General features: G+C 38.8%; 1 protein-coding gene across 6 annotated transcripts in view; it reads left to right on the top strand.

Moving 5' to 3' along the window:
• Positions 1–11,563: 11,563 nt before the first annotated feature.
• Positions 11,564–23,170, top strand: part of LOC120423769 (uncharacterized) — a 127,571-nt gene continuing 115,964 nt past the window's right edge. The window contains exons 1-2 of one of the 6 annotated variants that reach the window (XM_039587688.2): positions 11,564–11,726; positions 14,457–14,622. In XM_039587688.2, the coding sequence (XP_039443622.1) occupies positions 14,550–14,622 (73 nt within the window). In that variant the 5' untranslated portion in view covers positions 11,564–11,726; positions 14,457–14,549. Of the gene's footprint in view, positions 11,788–14,107; positions 14,623–23,170 lie in introns of all 6 variants that reach the window. The other 5 variants (XM_039587683.2, XM_039587686.2, XM_039587685.2 and 2 more) reach the window with 5 other exon arrangements.

Here is a 23,170-nt window from a genome sequence, read left to right as displayed (position 1 = left end):
GGACTCCCTGGAGTTAAGATCTACGAGTCTACCGCCGTAACAAGCAAGAGGTCGTTGGATTTTGACCTCGGATCATGTGCGTATAGCATCAGTGCATATAGTAGACTACTATATGAATGTGTTGGGATGTTCATGGGCATCCGAGGACTCCCTGGAGTTAAGATCTACGAGTCTACCGCCGTAACAAGCAAGAGGTCGTCGGATTTTGACCCCAGATCATGTGCGTATAGCTTCAGTGGATATGGTAGACTACTATATGAATGTAATGGGATGTCCATGGTCATCCGAGGACTCCCTGGAGTTAAGATCTACGAGTCTACCGCTGTAACAAGCAAGAGGTTGTCGGATTTTGACCCCGAATCATGTGCGTATAGCATTAGTGCATATGGTAGACTACTATATGAATGTGTTGGGATGTTCATGGGCATCCGAGGACTCCCTGGAGTTAAGATCTACGAGTCTACCGCCGTAACAAGCAAGAGGTCGTTGGAATTTGACCACGGATCATGTGCGTATAGCATCAGTGCATATGGTAGACTACTGTATGAATGTGTTGGGATGTTCATGGTCATCCAAGGACTCCCTGGAGTTAAGATCTACGAGTCTACCGCCGTAACAAGCAAGAGGTCGTCGGATTTTGACCCCAGATCATGTGCGTATAGCATCAGTGCATATGGTAGACTACTGTATGAATGTGTTGGGATGTTCATGGTCATCCAAGGACTCCCTGGAGTTAAGATCTACGAGTCTACCGCCGTAACAAGCAAGAGGTCGTTGGATTTTGACCACGGATCATGTGCGTATAGCATCAGTGCATATGGTAGACTACTGTATGAATGTGTTGGGATGTTCATGGTCATCCAAGGACTCCCTGGAGTTAAGATCTACGAGTCTACCGCCGTAACAAGCAAGAGGTCGTCGGATTTTGACCCCGAATCATGTGCGTATAGCATCAGTGCATATGGTATACTACTATATGAATGTGTTGGGATGTTCATGGTCATCCAAGGACTCCCTGGAGTTAAGATCTACGAGTCTACCGCCGTAACAAGCAAGAGGTCGTTGGATTTTGACCACGGATCATGTGCGTATAGCATCAGTGCATATGGTAGACTACTGTATGAATGTGTTGGGATGTTCATGGTCATCCAAGGACTCCCTGGAGTTAAGATCTACGAGTCTACCGCCGTAACAAGCAAGAGGTCGTCGGATTTTGACCCCAGATCATGTGCGTATAGCATCAGTGCATATGGTAGACTACTATATGAATGTGTTGGGATGTCCATGGTCATCCAAGGACTCCCTGGAGTTAAGATCTACGAGTCTACCGCCGTAACAAGCAAGAGGTCGTCGGATTTTGACCCCGAATCTTGTGTGTTTAGCATCAGTGCATATGGTAGACTACTATATGAATGTGTTGGGATGTCCATGGTCATCCAAGGACTCCCTGGAGTTAAGTTCTACGAGTCTACCGCCGTAACAAGCAAGAGGTCGTCGGATTTTGACCCCGGATCATGTGCGTATAGCATCAGTGCATATGGTAGACTACTATATGAATGTGTTGGGATGTCCATGGTCATCCAAGGACTCCCTGGAGTTAAGATCTACGAGTCTACCGCCGTAACAAGCAAGAGGTCGTCGGATTTTGACCCCGAATCTTGTGTGTTTAGCATCAGTGCATATGGTAGACTACTATATGAATGTGTTGGGATGTTCATGGTCATCCAAGGACTCCCTGGAGTTAAGATCTACGAGTCTACCGCCGTAACAAGCAAGAGGTCGTCGGATTTTGACCCCGAATCATGTGCGTATAGCATCAGTGCATATGGTAGACTACTATATGAATGTGTTGGGATGTTCATGGTCATCCGAGGACTCCCTGGAGTTAAGATCTACGAGTCTACCGCCGTAACAAGCAAGAGGTCGTCGGATTTTGACCCCGGATCATGTGCGTATAGCATCAGTGCATATGGTAGACTACTATATGAATGTGTTGGGATGTTCATGGTCATCCAAGGACTCCCTGGAGTTAAGATCTACGAGTCTACCGCCGTAACAAGCAAGAGGTCGTCGGATTTTGACCCCGAATCATGTGCGTATAGCATCAGTGCATATGGTAGACTACTGTATGAATGTGTTGGGATGTTCATGGTCATCCGAGGACTCCCTGGAGTTAAGATCTACGAGTCTACCGCCGTAACAAGCAAGAGGTCGTCGGATTTTGACCCCGGATCATGTGCGTATAGCATCAGTGCATATGGTAGACTACTATATGAATGTGTTGGGATGTTCATGGTCATCCAAGGACTCCCTGGAGTTAAGATCTACGAGTCTACCGCCGTAACAAGCAAGAGGTCGTCGGATTTTGACCCCGAATCTTGTGTGTATAGCATCAGTGCATATGGTAGACTACTATATGAATGTGTTGGGATGTCCATGGTCATCCAAGGAGTCCCTGGAGTCTACGAGTCTACCGCCGTAACAAACAATAGGTCGCCGTTTGGCTTAAGTGGTAAGCAAGGATTTTTGTTCATCGTTCACAATTGAATATTTCGATTACTTAACATCGATTGATTGATTGATCTCGTCAAGCCTTTCGTTTGTATTCAATACCACTATTTTTTAACACATTTACTCCAGACATAATCCGCCATCATATTTGCATCGTAATGCCCTTGATATTTTTTTTCAAAATCTTTCATGTCTTGATGAAAGCGTTCTCCTTGCTCTTCTGAATATTTACCCATATTGTCCTTGCTTGTTACGGCGGTAGACTCGTAGATCTTAACTCCAGGGAGTCCTTGGATGACCATGAACATCCCAACACATTCATATAGTAGTCTACCATATGCACTGATGCTATACGCACATGATCCGGGGTCAAAATGCGACGACCTCTTGCTTGTTACGGCGGTAGACTCGTAGATCTTAACTCCAGGGAGTCCTCGGATGACCATGAACATCCCAACACATTCATACAGTAGTCTACCATTTGCACTGATGCTATACACACAAGATTCGGGGTCAAAATCCGACAACCTCTTGCTTGTTACGGCGGTAGACTCGTAGATCTTAACTCCAGGGAGTCCTCGGATGACCATGAACATCCCATTACATTCATATAGTAGTCTACCATATCCACTGAAGCTATACGCACAAGATTCGGGGTCAAAATCCGACGACCTCTTGCTTGTTACGGCGGTAGACTCGTAGATCTTAACTCCAGGGAGTCCTTGGATGACCATGAACATCCCAACACATTCATACAGTAGTCTACCATATGCACTGATGCTATACGCACATGATCCGTGGTCAAAATCCAACGACCTCTTGCTTGTTACGGCGGTAGACTCGTAGATCTTAACTCCAGGGAGTCCTCGGATGCCCATGAACATCCCAACACATTCATATAGTAGTCTACCATATGCACTGATGCTAAACACACAAGATTCGGGGTCAAAATCCGACGACCTCTTGCTTGTTACGGCGGTAGACTCGTAGATCTTAACTCCAGGGAGTCCTTGGATGACCATGGACATCCCAACACATTCATATAGTAGTCTACCATATGCACTGATGCTATACGCACATGATCCGGGGTCAAAATCCAACGACCTCTTGCTTGTTACGGCGGTAGACTCGTAGATCTTAACTCCAGGGAGTCCTTGGATGACCATGAACATCCCAACACATTCATACAGTAGTCTACCATATGCACTGATGCTATACGCACATGATCCGTGGTCAAAATCCAACGACCTCTTGCTTGTTACGGCGGTAGACTCGTAGATCTTAACTCCAGGGAGTCCTTGGATGCCCATGAACATCCCAACACATTCATATAGTAGTCTACCATATGCACTGATGCTAAACACACAAGATTCGGGGTCAAAATCCGACGACCTCTTGCTTGTTACGGCGGTAGACTCGTAGATCTTAACTCCAGGGAGTCCTTGGATGACCATGGACATCCCAACACATTCATATAGTAGTCTACCATATGCACTGATGCTATACGCACATGATCCGGGGTCAACTCGTAGATCTTAACTCCAGGGAGTCCTCGGATGCCCATGAACATCCCATTACATTCATATAGTAGTCTACCATATTCACTGATGCTAAACACACAAGATTCGGGGTCAAAATCCGACGACCTCTTGCTTGTTACGGCGGTAGACTCGTAGATCTTAACTCCAGGGAGTCCTTGGATGACCATGGACATCCCAACACATTCATACAGTAGTCTACCATATGCACTGATGCTATACGCACATGATCCGGGGTCAAAAACCGACGACCTCTTGCTTGTTACGGCGGTAGACTCGTAGATATTAACTCCAGGCAGTCCTTGGATGACCATGGACATCCCGAAGTACCCATAGATCTTTGAGATACATAAAATTTTAGTAAACAAATAAATCAAAAAATATGTTTTTTAAATAAATTAATTTTAAACTTTTAATATTTATTTTTTATAATCGTACAAAAAATGCTAGCTGTGGACCCCCCGAGAACTTGACAACTTTTTTATACATTTGTATTGGTTGTTTCCGTTGTGCTTAAAGGAAATGGCTATGCACCAGGCGCTTCCATATTCTTGTAGATGGCTCATATAATTGGGAGGAGACGCATGGTTTTTTTTAAATTGTTCGATTTTTTATGTTAAAAAATGTACCAACTTTTCATCAGTCCGCGTGGACATAAAATCAAATTCTGTCGATTGCATCGGATTCGGGGATGCCTTTTCTCTCAGGAACGGATGAGATATCGTGAATCCGTTGACACAAGTTTTGTTTTGTCGAGTAGTGTTATCAACTTTTTTTATTAATCGAATTATTTCTACACAGTAAAAGTGTACATTTGGAAGTTGTAATTTTTTAAGGTTGAATATTATCTCTTGAATGTTATAATTTTACCTCGATTTAGACTGAAAAAGTTGCATTACACCAGAAAAGTGGCAAAATTACACATTTTCAGAAGTAAAATTAGGCATTTTTCTAACATAAAAGACGTACTTCCCAGATGTAATATTTCTATGTTTTTTTACTGTGTACAGATCTTAATGTAACACCTTAACCCCTTAACTCTGACTCCAAAACAAGTTTTAAAACAAAAAAAAAAGACAAATAACTTCATCCAATAGTATTAAGATTGGCCCATTCAAGCCTCCATTAAAAAAAAACAACCTCGAAGCTCTGCTGAAAAAAAGCTATTATCGTTTACCCGTTACAGGTAAAAAAATACCGCTCATTGTGCTCAATGAGCAAAAATGAGCGCGAGCGCGAGCAATGAGCATTTTCGCTCATAAAATAAATGAGCAAACACGAGCACGAGCAAACGTGAGCTAGCTCGCGTCGCGCTCCTCCTCACGAATGAGCGAAAAATGCTCGCTCATGAGCGGATGAGCGCTCAAAATCGCAACACTGATTAAGAACATAAGAAATCTATTTTTAAGAACGGTCAAATCTATTTTTTTTCTCTTCGGAATATTCTTTCGGTGAGGAATTCAATTATGGAGCACATAAAGGATCCCGGTTTTCTACGTTATGATAATTAACCTTCGGGAAGTCGCGTGTTTTGAAATTTCTTACAAGTAAGTAAATCTTTCCCAGTTCCTGAGGGGAACACCCTTGAAGAGTATCGGGGCCGGCATTTACAAAGCGGATTCAGTGGCAGTTTCATTCTCAACTTAATGTTAACATGTTAGGGTTAATGTTAACATTCCATAGGTCGCCTCCCTAAGGTGTCGTGATAAGGTCCAGTTTGTGACGATGCACTACCTTCACAGAAAAAAATAATGTAAATTTGGAAGCTTTAATTTTGGAAGGTTGAATATTACCTCTTTTATGATATAATTTTACCTCAATTTAGACTGAAAAAATGACATTACAACAGAAAAGTGGTAAAATTACACATTTCCAGATGTAAAATTACACCTTTTTTCTGACATAAAAGATGTACCCCTTCCCAGATGTAATATTACCATGATTTTTTTTCTGTGTTCCCTTTACTAAGCAATCGATTCCAGAAGGGAAAAGATCACCAGTTGTGTTGGTCCGAGCCGGGATTTGAACCCCGAACCCCGATCTAATTTCTTACAAGTGTCGTTACAAAGTGTGTACAAAATACACGTACGCGACTGCCGGTGGGTTAAGCTGGATTTCAAAATAATTCTAAACTGATTTTCATTGAAATTATGGACAGATTTGTTTATTGTTTTTGGCCAAGTTTTTCTTACTTTCAAAGCCGTATCTTGATTTGGATTTTTATCGGCATCGGTAAAGTAGTGACCATAGTTGAATTTAAACATTCAAATACGCTCGGCCTAATTCCGTACCTAAATTATGCAAGTTGACTGACCAGTTTTTCATCCTTTTTTCAGTCAATTCTTTTCCATAATTTTACGCAACGATACGTGACGTTGCTATGACGCACGCGCATGCAAAATTTGAAAGTCATTTGAAATGTAGAACAGATTCTGATAAGATCCAAAACACAAAAGTATTCTGTTTTAGATCAGATATTAAACAAAGAAAACTATCACGAATTTCCACAGCATATCACAGTGTTTTTTTGTGTCACTGGTAAAGTTTTTGGCTGGTGAACAGTTTTCGAAATGATCAACTTCCGGTGGTCCAGTCCAAACAAGTGTTTTCATCAAAATTCCCAACTCTGAAAGGTGCCGCGGTTCATAATTGTTCCTAATGATCAAAGGCCAGAAAGTGTTTTCCACTCAACTGTTGATGGAAACAAAACATTAACGCTTCTGGAAAATACGTGTCCACTTTGGAGAAACACGTGACGTTTTTGTGTTGTAGCCAGATGACTGCCTAAGTTTAAGGGAACAGATGGCAGTCCAAAATTTGATTGAGCCGTATTTAATGACAACATTCAACGATTTTTTAGTAGATTGGAAAATAATAGAAATGTAAGTTCAGTTCTGTGAACCATTGCTTAAAGCAAAATCAGCTGATGGGGAAACATTGTTTGGTTAAGCATATACCGTAAACCAGGGTCAATCGGGACACATGGGGCGAACTGGGACAGCAGTTTTAACCATGTTGGAGCACAATATTTTGATTTTTCTGGTTGGTTTCGGTTAGAACAGACTCAGGCCAACCGAATGTGTACATCCATTTCCAAATTTAAAAGCTTTAAGTGCTCTAAAAACAGCTGTCCCTATTCAGACTGTAGTCCCGATTCACCCCAGATTACGGTATTTGCATTGCATTTGCAATAAAATGTGAATGATTTATTCAAACAAATTTCTTTCTAAAGAAATATTTCTAAGTCGAATGGAATACATTTTTTTATGTGATCAATTTAGATTTTGAAATATCAAAGATCGATATAAATGTCAGTCCTGTATGATTCATACCAAAAACTACCAACTACCAATTTTTATTTTTAGCTGTTTCCTCAAATTCACATCGTCATTAAAACCTCCAAATTACTGGGCATCATCAAGATGCGACTGATAACCCATTCTAAAAGTCTTTCTTAAACGATCAACCCGGAGAGGTTCTCGTCGGCTTCTCTCTCAAAATTCCACACCCACCTTGGGCTGCACCTCATCAACGCCGGCCACCTCACACGTGACTCTCTGGTCGTCGTCATCGCCAACTCTCGCAAGATACCTACAACATCTCAATAGCTCTTGAGATTTCGTTGGCTTAATGCTCTGTTGCCATTGCTGGCATGAATGGTGTATTGCATTAAGTTTTTTTTAAATTTAATCAAAATATTTTTATCAAAAACATTTTTTAAACTCAATCGAAATAAAAACAATGTCACATTTCGACGTCGTCGTACTAAGTTGTCGTACCCGCCATTTCGACGTTCCGAGAAAAACGCGGTTTTAATGTTTGACCTTGAATAAACAAAAACTTAAGCACGCAATGTAAACAATAACAAACACGTTTTGTTTGGCTGACCATTCTGTGCATTGTTCCGAAGTTTGGTTGAAGTTGGTTGCTGGAGTCCCGAGTTTTAATTACAAATGTTTACGGTGCGTCAAACGCGTTCTGACCTGAAATCCCTTTGGGCAGTTGTCGCACTTACATCAATTATGAGGGAGTGACAAGATGGCACGACAAGATTGAAACTACTTTCATATAAAAAGTGACAAACAATTTCGGAGCTTTTTTGGTTTTCATTGAATATCTCAGGATTGATATCGAATTTTGTGGATCTGTGAAGGTCAAAAGATGAGGCATTGTGAGTTGCACAAAATGGCGTTCTTAACTTAATTTGGCCCAAAATGCACGTACGACAAGTTAGCACGACGGCGACGATTTTAGATTCAGTGCTTCACGGCACGTTCCAGTTGATAATTTTTTATTACTGAAATAATTGAAAAAAATAAAACATGAGGTGGATTGAAAATTTCCAGGTCAGGAAAGATTTTGTGTCTGATGCAATGTTTAATTTTACATCAGAAACTTTGGTAAGTGTAATCATTTTCTATGTTTTTTTTTTACTTTTTTACACTTTAGTTCAGGCAAAATTACAAAAGAAGTAAATTAACATCTAACATCTTTCAACTCGTCATTTTTTCAACTTCCTCATAAAAAATCCGTTGGAATCGATTAAAAAATATAATAGTTCTCTGCGCTGAAAAGCTGGACACATTTCCTCTCATTTTTGCTCGGGAACTTTGAAAATCGGGCAATAAGTTTCTAAGCTACAGGCTCACAAAGAATTCGCATCGATCGAATCAATTTCACTAAGTGTCACTAAGGTCAGCCTATAACTTTCAACCGACAAAATCTCGGAAACTATTGGTCTAAATTTCAATGTTGAAAATTGAAATTTTTGCGTAATTTTCTGATCATTCACTAACAGTATTTCAAAATTAATATAATTTGGTCTTAAATATGAAATTAAGAAAATTATCTATTTTCAGTTATGCTTTTGGAACTGTTTTAATTAAAAGATCAGAAAATTGCGTAAAAGTTTTAATTTTTAACATTGATAATCGGATCAATAGTTTCCGAGATATGGTCAGTTCAAAATTACAGGCTTGTTTGGTGAAATTTTTCATCGATTCGAATTATTTGTGAGGTTGTACCTCAGAAACTAATTGCACGATTTTCAATGTTCCAAAATTATAGGAAAGGTGTTTCTTTTTCAAGAAGTTAACCTCAAAAAAACTTCGAACAAAAAATTATGCATAAAAGTTGTAACTTGAAAACGGAAATTTTATCAAAAAAGTGTAAACTACTTTTTGATTGCAAATTTAATTTAGCTTTAAAAAAAAAGAGCATCACGTACTATGGCTCAAAAGATGTCTTTTTAACCATGGGATTTTTTTTCTTTATACCTATTGTTTCTGAAAAGTCATATTCATAGCCTATTTATAACCTATCATACCCATTTTGTATGACAAGCCCCCAAAAAAACATAGTTGACTTTATAGATGTCGGCCACCATTACTAGTACCAACCACTAGTGTCTTCCTTTTATCTACAAGGACTTCGCCGCCCTGGGCTCCTAAGTGTATGAAAGTATGGCACGGAGCGACGGCGCCGAATACCCATATTTACACAAAGAATTTTAGAGCGCCCGCCGCGGGATTCGAACCGGCAACCTCTGGATTGTGAGTCCAGTGCGCGGTCCGATTGATCCACACGGGCGGGACAGCCCAGCCCCCAAAATGGTATGGAAACTTGTTTGGAAAAACTAATGATGCAAAATTACTTCTTTTGACATAGGGAATGCGTGGACAAAGTTTCAACAAAATAAAATTAAACCCGAGCAGACGGAAATAACGTGGGAATAACATTTTTTGTTATTTGAAAATACTAGGCCAATAACATTTTATGCTATTTATAACAAGATTTGTTATTCGCCGTTATGATTTTTTTGTTATTGGATTGTTATTGTAATTACAGACTAATAACATTTTGCGTTATTCTTCGAACAAATCTTTGTTATTCTTTTTTGTTATTTTAACAACTAATCCGATCATCCCAATAACAGTTGGAGTTATTCTTCCATAACAAAAAATGTTATTCCAAAGTTGTTTTGACCATCAACCAATATCAAACCCATAACAAATTTGGTTATGATAACATAAACTGTTATTAGGCTCTTATGCAAAAATGGATTTTGCAAGAATATTCCATAACATTTTTTGTTATTTTAACAGTATTTGTTATTGAAATGACATGAATTTTGTTATTACCGTCTGCCCGGGAAATACAAAGAAAAGTCTATTTGCGAAGTCGTAGAGAACCACTCTATTTTGTTGTCTTGTCTTGTAACAGGCAATCCATAGTTCAAATTTGGTTAATTTGGGATCGCAGAACTTTGATCTTCAGACTAAAAAAAAAGTCTGAAGAAATAAAATTTGTGTATTTCAGAATATTTCGGGTTTAATTCCTTGCAATTTTTTTTAAACAAACTTTTGTTTGTACTATGCAGAGATATATTTTTTAAGGGTAATTCCATCTGAAGCGGAACAGCGTTTGAAAATTACCCTCTCTGATCCTGCTCAAATTTTGTAGGGCTGTTGATACTATTAAAACCTGAATTTCATCCAAATCGGACCAGCCCCTCCATTTTTGTACCACCCCAAAAAATCGACTTTTTGGCGATTTTTGAGCGAAACCCCTATTTTCAAACTGCGATAGCTCAGGAACCATAAATCTTAGAGGGTCGCTCTTCGACTCAATTTTGAAGAAAATTGGACGTAGAATCCATTTCCGAGATCAAAATTTTCATTAATGTATGTTTTCTACCTGCATTGCGCAATTGAAAACTTTAAATGGCCGTATCTCAAAACACCCCAACAATTTTTTTTGATTTGACCTCACCATCGAACTCCCCGGCCAATTTTACATAAGAATCATTTATTCATAGAAATAAATATGTTTCGTTTCAGAGATATCAAATTTTTATGTTTTGAGTATTTGAGATTACCTACATTAGCTTCATTCGCCGTATCTGCTAGAAGCACTCAGGCGCGCTGATCAATAATTAGGTACTACTTGGTGTTCTGGGAGACGATTATTGATCTATCTATTTTTCTTCAAGGGCCAATATGCACCTCTCAAGAACAGGGGTCAAGAAATGGCTTTGCGAACAGCAGAACAAAGGAGAGGGAACGATTTCTTGGGGCGAGTTTTTTTTTGGAGGTACAAACATGGAGGGGGTGGTCCGATTTGGATGAAATTTGGGATTCTTGCATGTTTTGAAAGTATCAACAGCCCTGCAAAATTTGAGAAAGATCGTGCACAGTTGAGATTTGATGACCCTTAATTGATCCCAATTTTTCGAAAAGTTATAAAAATTTTTACCGTGTTTTTAAAAGAAATAGTAAAGCTTTCGAATATATTGGAATTTTCCCGCTTTCATCAACAAAAAAAAGTAGTTTACCTTTTTTCAAAAAATCCAATTTCATCAAGTGAGCACAACCTCACCAAGATATGACGCATAACGATTGTGTCTTCAAGACACAGCCATTTTTAAGAGAAAGAGAAGCGAGTCGAATGCGATTCACTCTATAGGAGAGCCTCTTTCAGACTCTGCTGCTGCTGCTGCTGCTCTCCGCACGGCAGTCTGTTCTGAGTCGTTAACGCAGAAGGAGGTGCGCGCTCACCAACCCGTTTCGTTGTTTGTTGTTCAAGTCGTTCGCGCGCGTTCAAGTCACTCTCTCGCGTGACTTCCAAGTCGGAATCGTCGTCGAGGCGTACAATATCAGCTTGTGTGCGCGTGTTCGTGTGTGTGTGGGTTCTTCTCTTATTATCTGTGATTTTTTCGCTCTTTTTCCCAGTGTTGCCCGTAATTAGAAAGTTTAATTTAAAAACTATTTTTTCCTCACTTCTCCCGGTTTTGTGTTGTATGGATCTTGTTTTTTTTTTCATCCAGTACTTACCACTTGGCTGTATTTCACTTTTTTCGCGTTCAACTAGTTTGGTGTGATGTTTTGTTGTTGCTGCTGCTGCTTTTTTCTGTACTATTTCTTCGTTTGATTGCTGGAATCATTCGCGTGTAATAAATCTGTGCGGCGGGAGAAGGCTTTGGCTTAAATCAAAGTGCGTGCGTTATTATTATATCGCGCTCTGCGCTGCTTAGCCTCTTTCTGGCTCTTGGCCGCGGGGTTCCGTCCCCGGCGATGGTCCCCAAGACTCCCGCGATCGATCGATGTCGTGACTTGTAAAGAAGCTGGACTGTGCTTTTTTTTGCTCAATAAGTAGGGTATTGAGCCAGTAGTTGGAGGGTGGTTTTAATAACAATTACAAAAAAAAATCAAATACATGTCAATTAAATAATTATTGTTTTTATTCGAACTGTCTTGATTGGATGACTTTTGTATCGATGAAAGTAGTTATCTTTCAGTTAAGACATTATTCATAAATCTTTAGCTTACAGTTTCATTTTTAAAATGTAGTGCAAAAATTACTCAACTTAATTTACATTTCAACCAGTTAAGATTAATATCATATCTTTCACATTTTTTTTTTCAAAAGGTTCTATCCACCGAGAAAACCAATAGCACTTAGCTTTTAAAAAGATTGCACTTAATGATAAAGAAAAGAGAATGGACTTATTGAATGAAATAATATCAATATTGTACTACATTTTTGGTTTTAAATAAAATTAATTATCACAAATTATGGAGAACGTTAGTTGTAATCGAATGAACAAAAAAGGAAGCGTTATTTTATTACGTAACGCATTTAGGGGGGGAGGGGGTGTCGGTGTCTGTTACGAAATGCTACGTAACCCAAAATTTTCATACAAGAATTCATAAAAAATGCAAAAAGACCTTGAGTTACGCGTTACAGGGGGGGGGGATCGCCTATCTGTTACGAATGGGGGAAGGGGGGGGGGTCAAAAATCCCAAATTTTGCGTTACGTAATAAAAGAACGCTCCCTAAAACATAAATATGCTTTCGTTAAGTCCAATAATTCCATTAAGATTTTTTGTTGTAATGCATTCACAAGGTAAAAAATTATTCCGATGTAAATTTGAATGCCATACTTTAAAAGATGTTAAAGATTTTGCCAAAAGAATCCGCATCATAACATCACTCGTGATGAACTTCCTAATTAGGCTTCATATACATGGATAAAAATCTTTTAAGCAAATCCGGTAACGCTATGTTTTTGTTACCGGATTTGCTTACAAGTTTTCCAAATCGGCCACATTTTTATACGATTTTGACGATTATTCGACAACATTGTTTCCAAAATCGTAAAAAAATGATGATTGAAAACATTTCAATGTTTTGTTTTGTTCAACGTTACCAGACTTGCTTGCAGGATTTCTATCCGTGTGCACATTTTCCTTTATACATGGGTTCATAGTGTAATTTGATAAGAATTGCGGTCTATTAAGTCCTTTTTTGAAAATGATGAAGTCCTATTGACAATTTGGATTTGTTAACAAAAATTGTATTGCTCCAGAGTTAATGACCTTGCAATGCTGGAATTAGAATTTTTACAACTTTTCATTGATATGAAAATTTTGATAAAAATTATTTCTGCAAACTACAGTTCTTTACATCTGTACAAATTAATATGTTTATATCCTTTCTGTTAGATAATTAGTTTCATTATTTGGCAGCACTGGCCAGTGATATTGTTACTAAAGTAGAATTAATAGCACTTTTTAAAGATGGCTTTCAGCCACTGTTTTGAATATTTATTATTCAACAATCGGGTCCTAAAGTTAAGCTTAAATTTGTGACATTATGGTTCACGACGCATATTTTTCTGAGTACGATGATCTTTTGTACGACCAAAAAGGATTTAAAATAGATTTTTAATCCAATTCTTAAAAATAAACTTCGCAGCCCTTCTTGCGTAAAGCATCCGACTTGACAGTTTGTCCCAAGGGGATCATAGTTGATCCATCGTTAAATGTTGCCTTGTCAATTTATTTTTCTGCATTAAAATTTAAAAAAATGTGAGTGATTTGGCAACATTTTAAAATTTTAATATGTATGCCATTGTAAACGGCAAAATTTACTTACAGTTGGATAGTTATCCCGATACGATTCGATTAGTAACATTGTGAGTGTATTTAAAAGTAACTCTTTTTTGAAACTGTAAAAAAAACATCAGTTAAATCAATTGTTAATTCGAATACTTGCAGAACAGTGCGTAAAATTCAACAGCTTAAGAAGTAATGTGTCCTCAAATTGCTCAACCGACCAACTACCAACACAATACCCTAAAATAGCGTTTACTTCGATATCGACTGTTAGTCAGTGTGTGCCGCGCAGCAAGTTATGAAAAATTAGTGACCGTTCGAAGCACGACGGTGTGTGGACCCGCGGGAATCGTACCGAAATTGGCCCGCGCGCGAGGAAAAAGAAGCCTTTAACTGCAGTTACATAACCTTAAAAAACGGATAGAAGCAGCAAGCAAGCAATTACAGCAATTGGTGAAGTTGTTTCTAAAAGAAGTTTTTCGTGTGTGTGTTTTTTGTCTGCCTCATTCAGCACCTCATACTTTGTATTGTGGTCAAGAGAAGTGGCCACTTCTGGAAGCAACAAACATCCAACTTAGGCCGTTGAAGGAGAACCGCTCGAGAGATGGCGCTGATTCACGTCAGCCTGACCATACTGGTCGGCCTCTGCAGCGTTGTGCTGGTCTGCGATGCAAAAGGTAAGTGAGCTGAAGGTCATAGCTGGAAGGGGGACTGGATCGCCCACGCGCGCACACGGCTTATTTGGAGCTGGAGATCCGTAAGATCCGGATACGAGTGTGTTCGTCCACTGTTCGCGCGATACATTGACAATCGACAACACGACAGACGACAAGAACCGACCCGTTAGTTTATTGATTTAACAAAGAAATGAATGGATTTCAACACTGAGTGTGTCTTTTTTTCGTCACCGTTGTGCTATCTTGAGGGAAGTATGATTCTGACAAAAAGTTAGACATGTGGAAATTTAGATCAAATTATTATCTCAAACATGGAAAGAAATTTTGTGGGTCTCAAAAGGTCACCACAGTACAAACCAAAGTACGACAAAATATCACAAAGACGACGAACTTTGCTCGCGCAAACAGTGCAGACTGTCCGCGCGATTGCGGACTGAATGGCGGCGTTGCGTCCATTTATGGATAGTGGTTTAGTGGATTTTATTCATCTGTGTGTTGTAGTGGTGCTAGTGCTAGTGGCTACGACTACGGTCTCACTCTTCGACTGTTGCAATTTACTCCTCAGGCGTAAAACTAGTTTTTGTCTGCTTGACTATTTTTTTTTTTGTTCAAACTTCTACCTCTCGGGACGACTTGCAAGACAGTTGATTCGTGTGTGCGTTTATAATTCTGAAATGAAACGAGCTGTCGATGAATACATTTACGACTGCGATTCGTACTGGCAATTTTGAATGCTGTCCGCCGCCGCTGCGCACGTCAAATTCAGCCGGCAGTGGTAATAACCATTTCCTTTCTAAGGATGATGTCATGCTTGCAGGCGCGAGAAAGCGGTGCGACGTCTTTCTTTTTTTTATTTGAATCATTTTGCATGAATTATTCAAGTATGATGCAATGACTATGACGAATATTCAAAAATTTACTGTGAATTTAAAATTGACGGAATGGTGTCAATTCCAAAATGTGTACAAGAATCGCATGATTTGTTCAACTTATACTTAACAAAATCGTTTTGTTGATCCTATCAAAACAATCAAAGATCACAATTTTAATCAAAAACTATCCGATCCGATAATTGTGATTTTTTCTAAACCTGTGTGTGTGTGGTCCAATCCAATACCCACTAACCGGTAGCGAAATTATGGGAAAGTATAATTTGTATCAGACTGTGTACATGCCGAATGCTGATACAGCTTATCTCAGTCCCGGGTATTAGGTGGTGATAGCCCTCGCGCTGCTTCCAACGACCCGTTTCAGAATGACAGAGCTCCTTGCGGTCCAATTCCGAGGTCGCTGGGCATTGTTTGGCCCCGCCTAAACATAGAAGCAAGCATCTGAAGGAAACTCGATCTATATTTAGACTTCCAATCCCCTCAGGCAAATCAGGGATCAGCGCGTATTTAATAATATAAGAAAAAGAGATAACATGTTTCAACACTACGGATCAATTCACTGCAAGTTTGTAAACCTTCTGATGGCCGACTGCTTAGCGTCCCAGACCACCACCAATCCAAAGGTGTGAGTTCGAATCCCACCTGATTCATTTTAGTTTTTATTCATAGTCAGATTCCTGATTCAAATTTCAAAGGTACCGCCCGACCGGGATTTGATCCCTGAACCTTCTGCTTGGGAGACAGAAGCCGTAACCATTAAGCCACGGAGCCGGTTGAATGGGACGTGGTTCTCTGTATGGCTTTTTGCGAGATGAGAGCAGAGGACAACAATCATCTCAACGTTTCCACTTTACCCGGGCTAACGACCGGCAGTTCCAGTTCACGATGATTTCCCTTCATATGTTAAAAACCACTTATGATTTTGGCACATATTCCGTTTGTCAACGTTTCCTGTCATTACTGGCGGGAAAAATCTACGTGGAATCAGCTGTGCAGACCTCATGAGTGACAGGAATGCAGGTTGAGCGACTCCCACGGGCAATTGTGAATTTTTCTAAACCTGCATTTTTAAACTGTGATATCTCACAGTCACAAGTCTTTGATAGTCAGTCATTTGTAAACGGACGTAGAACAAGTTCAAAATAAAACTAAAATATTTTTAGGTAATTATTGAACTTTTAACCAATTTTCGATCATAGATCAGACTTCTGATTATGACTTAAGTCACAATTAGCCATCAATTCGACGCTGTCGTGCTATCTTGTCGAACGTAGCTTTTTGACGTTTCGAGAAAAATGCGTTTCAATGTTTGACCTTGAACAAACAAAAACGAGAACACGCAATGTAAACAATAACAAACACGTTTTGTTTGGTTGACCATTCTGTGCGCTGTCCTGATATTTGGTTGAACGTATGTACGTGTGTCAAACGCGTTCTTAGCTGAAATTCCTTTGGCCAGTTGTCACACTTATCGTTATGAACTATACTATCTCAAATTAAGAGTTTAATTTTAGGACCGAATTTGGCCCAAAATGCGTTCGACGTTCGACAGATTTTATATGCCATAGACATTGTTGCCAACGATTTTCTGTATTTTGGGTGCAATATAAAACATACCTGGTAATAATTCCAGGCGATTCGAAGAAGAAGATCAACAAAACGCGCAGTATGGGATTTGACAGCACGCATTTGCCGAAAGTGCGGCGCGTCGATTCGAAGCTGGTTTGCCGCGTGTCTTTCTGGGGAATACGCGCAATATTTACATTCTGTTTTCGGTAAAATTACACAAAATAATATTCAACCTTCAAATTTACAACCTTTCAAACTTTTTTTTACTATGTAGTTTGAAAATTAAGCTTCTTAAGACCAGTCAATTTCAAAATTTAAAAATCAGTTTTTTGATCATTTCTTGATAATTCTCGTCTTAACCCTCTACAACCAAATCCCGCCTCTAGACGGGCCTCGATGTAAAAATTCACAAAAAAAACATTTTTCAACCAATTTTCGATCTTAAAAAGCATTGAAAAAAGAGAGATTTAAAAAAATTTAGGGTTGGAAGTTTGACTTGTTTTACTTGACTTTGCCAATGCTTTTAAAAATGTCATTTTTTATGGGTCAACTTTAGTTGTGTTTTTACTAACATTTCCTATATTGTAGGTAAAAAGAAGTATTTTTTACAATTTAAATGATAATGGTGCCATTCTATAGCAAAAATTGTGAAAAACAAGCAAAAATGTCACGAAAAACATAAAACAAGAGAAGTAGTTTTAGAAGAAGTTTTTCGTTGAACAAAAGTTGCTCAAAATTACCTTCTGAACACGCGAAAAAAAAAATTCGAAAAAAATTGGCCTGTAGAGGGTCACAAGATTTTGTTTCAGCATAAACACGCAGATATTGTATACGCTACTCTGCTAGATATCATTTAAAATACCTCCGAGAGTTCCCACCTTAATTCCGCAAACTACCTCTAAAATTCCAACCGCAAAAAGCAGCAGCTCCACCTTGCCGGTAGGTGGCCAAGGTGAGCCGTAAAGTCACCATCACCACCTCCATTCGCAAACTGAACCTATTACTCAACCAAATTTTCTGAGCTTTTTAAGTCGCGTATCGCTTTTTTAGTTCGGTTCACGTTGAAGTTCTAAAAATACGTCTGGGTCTCCGATTTAAGTCAACGCGTGTATTTGGATCAAACCACCTCCGATTCGCCAAAAACCGGTTCACCGGCAGCGAAGCCAATTGTCATGCAGGCGGAAATCTGCCTCCAGCCGTTTGATCGAGTGCGCATTTCAGCAGCGCCCAAAGGAAGCTTCCCACCGAGGGTAGCCCCTCGATCGCGTCATTTTTATATTTAGCACCCTGCCGCGAGTTTGCTGGTCTGCAACAGAGCAGTTCTTTGGAGAGTCAGACATGAAGGTTGGGCAAATTAGGGGTCTTTCAATACATACATACAATTTACTTTTTATTTTTTTTAACTTTTCTTTAACTTTTCCAACAATCAAGAACATAAAATAATTATTGAGATTTTTGTTTGTATTAACAATACAATCAATAGTAAACTGTCAAGAAAATATTTTGTAAAGTTACATTTTACGTTTTCAAACAAATCGCACACTCTAAGCCATTAAAAAAATTTGATCCACAGAGCGGAAAAAGATGTTATATATTTCCATAAAACCATAATTTTTCTGCAAACTTATGGAAGAGCGTAACTGTAATCATGCCTTTATCACTTTGTGATAATTTTTCATGTATCAGAAAATCAGGATTGAAAATTTGAAGTTTGTTGTTGATCCTTCCAGGGTCGATGGACAAAAACTTTAAATACAAATTTAATTTTTTCCTACTCGGAAAATAAAATGTTAAGTGGCCCAATAATGCAAATATAAATATTTTCCAAAAATATAAGTTAAGTAAAATGATTCTTAATTTCGGCTCAAGCCTTAGTTTTGAAATTGAAAATGTCAGTTCTGGTTTTTACGGGAAGAAAATTAATAAACGTCTACTAAATTTTTCTCTTAAAATAAATATGTGTTTTGCATATTTCCATAGAACTTCTCAGCAGGCAGAGTGCGGGGGTTCATCGTCTGCCAGCGTGGCCAAGTCTTTCGCTGTGTTCAGGCGGGAGACTTCAACGCTCCAGCTGCGGTCGAGGTCAAGAACTTTTCCGAAAATTAAACGTTACCTCGGTGCCGCCGACGGAGCGTGGTTCGAAAGATACGGATAGATATCATTAGCTGGTATGCTTCGCGGGGAGGAAGCCTCGCAGGGTGCAAGGCAATTTTGAGATCTCCGAAGATTAGGGTTCTCCCCAACCAGCTTCCTGTAACCATACATGTAATTAGGTCTCACGTGGTGGATGGAAGTTGGAGTCTCTGTCGACACCTTAAGCCAGCTTCCTGAGCCAAGAAACCTCATATCTGGGCTGTGGAGATTACTCGGAAAAATTCCCAACATGTCGAGATTTCTCACCCATCGCGTGTGACGATGGTGGTCACACAACAGCAAGGTGAAATCATATGATCACCTCTCCTTCCATTTCGGAGAAAACTCTCGACTTCAGAAGCAATCACATACTTGTTCATCAACACGCGAGAAACCCGGTTGTTTGGAGATTTTATCGCGACGACGACGACGGAGGAAACAAAGCAGATTCATGTCATACCGCGGCTTTATGAGATAATTGCGCACTTCCAACTGAACTTTCCGGCATCCCGCGGCGGAACCAAGCCAAGGTTGGATGACCTTCACCGGTCCGAGGCGTTCCCACTTGGCGACTGAGTCGAGAACAACCCGCCCGAGATACTAGGAAATTTCGAGGAGGATCGAGAAGACGCAGCAGGTTGCATGTTAGTGCGAACTGTTCTTAAGCGAGCAAAAACACATTTTGTTTTGCACACATTCGCAGTGGGAGAGCTATGGAGTGCACTTGTTTTGTTATTTATTTGTTGTTGTTTTGCTAACATCTTATCATACTTGACTGCATTTTGCAAAGGCTATGTCGTCGATGCGATGATCTTAGAACACGGAACCTAACACAGCTTTGTTTTTCACATAACTCGCTGATATTCTATGGTGGTTCTCAAGTGTGGTAATTTTAAGTTGAATTATTTTTGAATGCCCCATGCTCCCCACGATAATTTAAGCAACTTCACTTTTATTGTTTTATTGTGTTCTTCTTTTATTTTAAAGTACCGTCAACTGGAGTGAATCGGGACTACAGTCTGCATTGGAACAGTATGTTTAAGAGCACTTAAAAGCTTCAAATTTGGAAATAAATGCACAAATTTTGTTGCTTTGAATCTGGTCTAATCGAAATCACTCAAAAATACCAAAAAATTAGGCTGGAACATTGCTAAAACTGATGTCCTAATTCGCCTTAAGTGTCCCGATTCGGCTCAGATGACGGTATTTCACATGCTTAAATTTTTTTCTGATTCTTGAGTCTATTTTGCTACAACTTTTTTGAGTTTAAATTTGTCTCTGTCATTTTTTTTTCTTTTGACGTCTTTTTCAATCGCTAATAACCGTTTTGCACTCTTCGACAAAGTTGTATAAGAGCAGTTCTCCCAGATTTCGGTCATTCATTTTTTTTTGTATTTTTTAATCCGACTGAAACTTTTCTGGTGCCTTTGGTATGCCCAAAGAAGCCATTTGGCATCATTAGTTTGTCCATATATTTTTCCATGCAAATTTGGCAGCTGTCCATGCAAAAATGTTGTATGAAAATTCAAAAATCTGTATCTTTGAAGGAATTTTTTGATCGATTTGGTGTCTTCGGCAAAGTTGTAGGTATGGATATGGAGTACACTGAAAAAAATGATACATGGTAAAAAAATTTTTGGTGATTTTTTATTTCACTTTTTGTCACTGAAACTTGATTGCAAAAAACACTTTTTTTTATTTTTTTTTATTTTTTGATATATTTTAGAGGACATCAAATGCCAACTTTTCAGATATTTCCAGGTTGAGCAAAATATCTTTGACCGAGTTATGAATTTTTTAATCAATACTGATTTTTAAAAAAAAATCGAAATATTGGTCGCAAAAATTTTTCATCTTCATTTTTCGATGTAAAATCAAATTTTCAATCAAAAAGTACTGCAGTGAAATTTTGAAAAAGTGCACCGTTTGAAAGTTAAATCCATTTATAGGTGACTTTTTTGAAAATAGTCGCAGTTCTTCATTTTTTTAAATTAGTGCACATGTTTGCCCACTTCTGAAAAAATATTTTTGAAAAGCTTAGAAAATTCTCTATATTTCGCTTTTTCGGACTTTGTTGATACGACCCTTAGTTGCTAAGATATTGCCAAGCAAAGGTTTAAAAACAGGAAAATTGATGTTTTCAACACACCATTTTCTAATGTATCTAATGTATGTAATATCTCAGCAACTATAGGTTTGATTTTCAATGTTTAAATATAAGACATTGTGAAATTTTCCGATCTTTTCGAAAAAAATATTTTCAATTTTTTAAACCAAGAATAACATTTCAAAAGGGCGTAATATTGAATTTTTGGCCCTTTTTAAATGTTAAAAAAAAACCTAACCATCCCCCGGGTCTTTTGTGGTCTCTGTTGCAAGTTTCTGCAAGGCTTGAATGGAGAGAGCACCCAAACCTCTTTCTACTCCAAGGAACCTTCCATCCCAGTGTTTGAACTGACGACCTTCGGATTGCGAGTCCAACCGCCGCCAGCGATTCCACCGGAGTAGGTTTGGTTTGGTGTGTTATTTGTACTTATGGCATGGAGACGACTCCTACACCTGGAATGACTTAACGACCTAACAACCAAGGCCGGGACCGACATTTTACTTCCTCATCCGATGGAAGGTTGCAGCAGATGAGAATCGAACCCAGAATCATCCGCTTACAAAGTGGACAGCGTAACCATTCGGCCACGCACTGCCATTGAAATGTTAGTCTTGGTTTAAAAAATTTGAAAATATTTTTTTTTCGAAAAGATCGGAAAATTTGATTTTACATCGAAAAATGAAATTGAAAAATTTTTGCGACCAATTTTTCGATTTTTTGAAAAAAATCAGTATTGATTCAAAAATTCATAACTCGCTCAAAGATTTTTTGCACAACCTGGAAATATCTGAAAAGTTAACATTTGATGTACTCTAAAACATATCAAAAAATAAAAAATAAAATAAAATAGTGTTTTTTGCCAATCAAGTTTTAGTGACAAAAAGTTAAATTAAAAATCGCTGCTGCAAGAAAAAATTTTCTTCTTCTTAACTTCTTCTTCCCTCTCCCCCATATGTCTTCAAATTTCGGGGAGGGGGGGGGGGCTTCAGCCCGAAGCCCACCCCCTTGGCTACGGGCCTGGCCCAAGTTGACGTTTGATAAATCCCATTTTTCAAAACTTATTTTTTTACAAATACATAATTTTAAAAAGGTTCCTACCACTGCTCAACAGAATATCAAAAACTAACTCAATCCACCTATGTGGTTGGAGCCTTCCTCACAACAATAGCTGTACACAAGTTTCATCTATTTTTTAAATCCGGCTTCAAAAAAGTATATCAATTTCACTTAAGTGGCCATAACTCGAGACAGGGTTGCCAGATCTTCAATGTTTTGGACTCGTTGGAAAGGTCTTTTGATAACCTAACCAACAATGGGTCGGATGGTGGATCCGGACATAGTTTACATACATTTAAGTGAGATCCGGCTTCAAAAAAGTACATCAATATCACTTAAGAGGCCATATCTCGAGACAGGGTTGCCAGATCTTCATTGTTGTGGACTCGTTGGAAAGGTCTTTTGATAACCTAACCAACAATGGGTCGGATGGTGGATCCGGACATAGTTTACATACATTTAAGTGAGTTCCGGCTTCAAAAAAGTATATCAATATCACTTAAGTGGCCATATCTCGAGACAGGTTTGCCAGATCTTCAATGTTTTGGACTCGTTAAAAAGGACTTTTGATAACCTAACCAGCGATAGGTCGGATGATGGACCCGGACATAGTTTACATACAGTTAAGTGAGATCCAAATATATGTGAAAACACATTTTTATACATAACTTTTGAACTACTTATCGAAACTTCAATCTGTATAAAACTCGATCTATGGGACCCTAAACCAAGTCGAATGCAACAAGTTCGGGTCAAATCGGTTCAGCCAGTGCCGAGAAACATGAGCTAGTTT

This window comes from Culex pipiens, chromosome 3 (assembly GCF_016801865.2).
Source record: "Culex pipiens pallens isolate TS chromosome 3, TS_CPP_V2, whole genome shotgun sequence".
Lineage (NCBI taxonomy): Eukaryota > Metazoa > Arthropoda > Insecta > Diptera > Culicidae > Culex > Culex pipiens.
The sequence above is the reverse complement of the archived record's forward strand: the minus strand, read 5'-3'. Positions and strand labels throughout refer to the sequence as shown.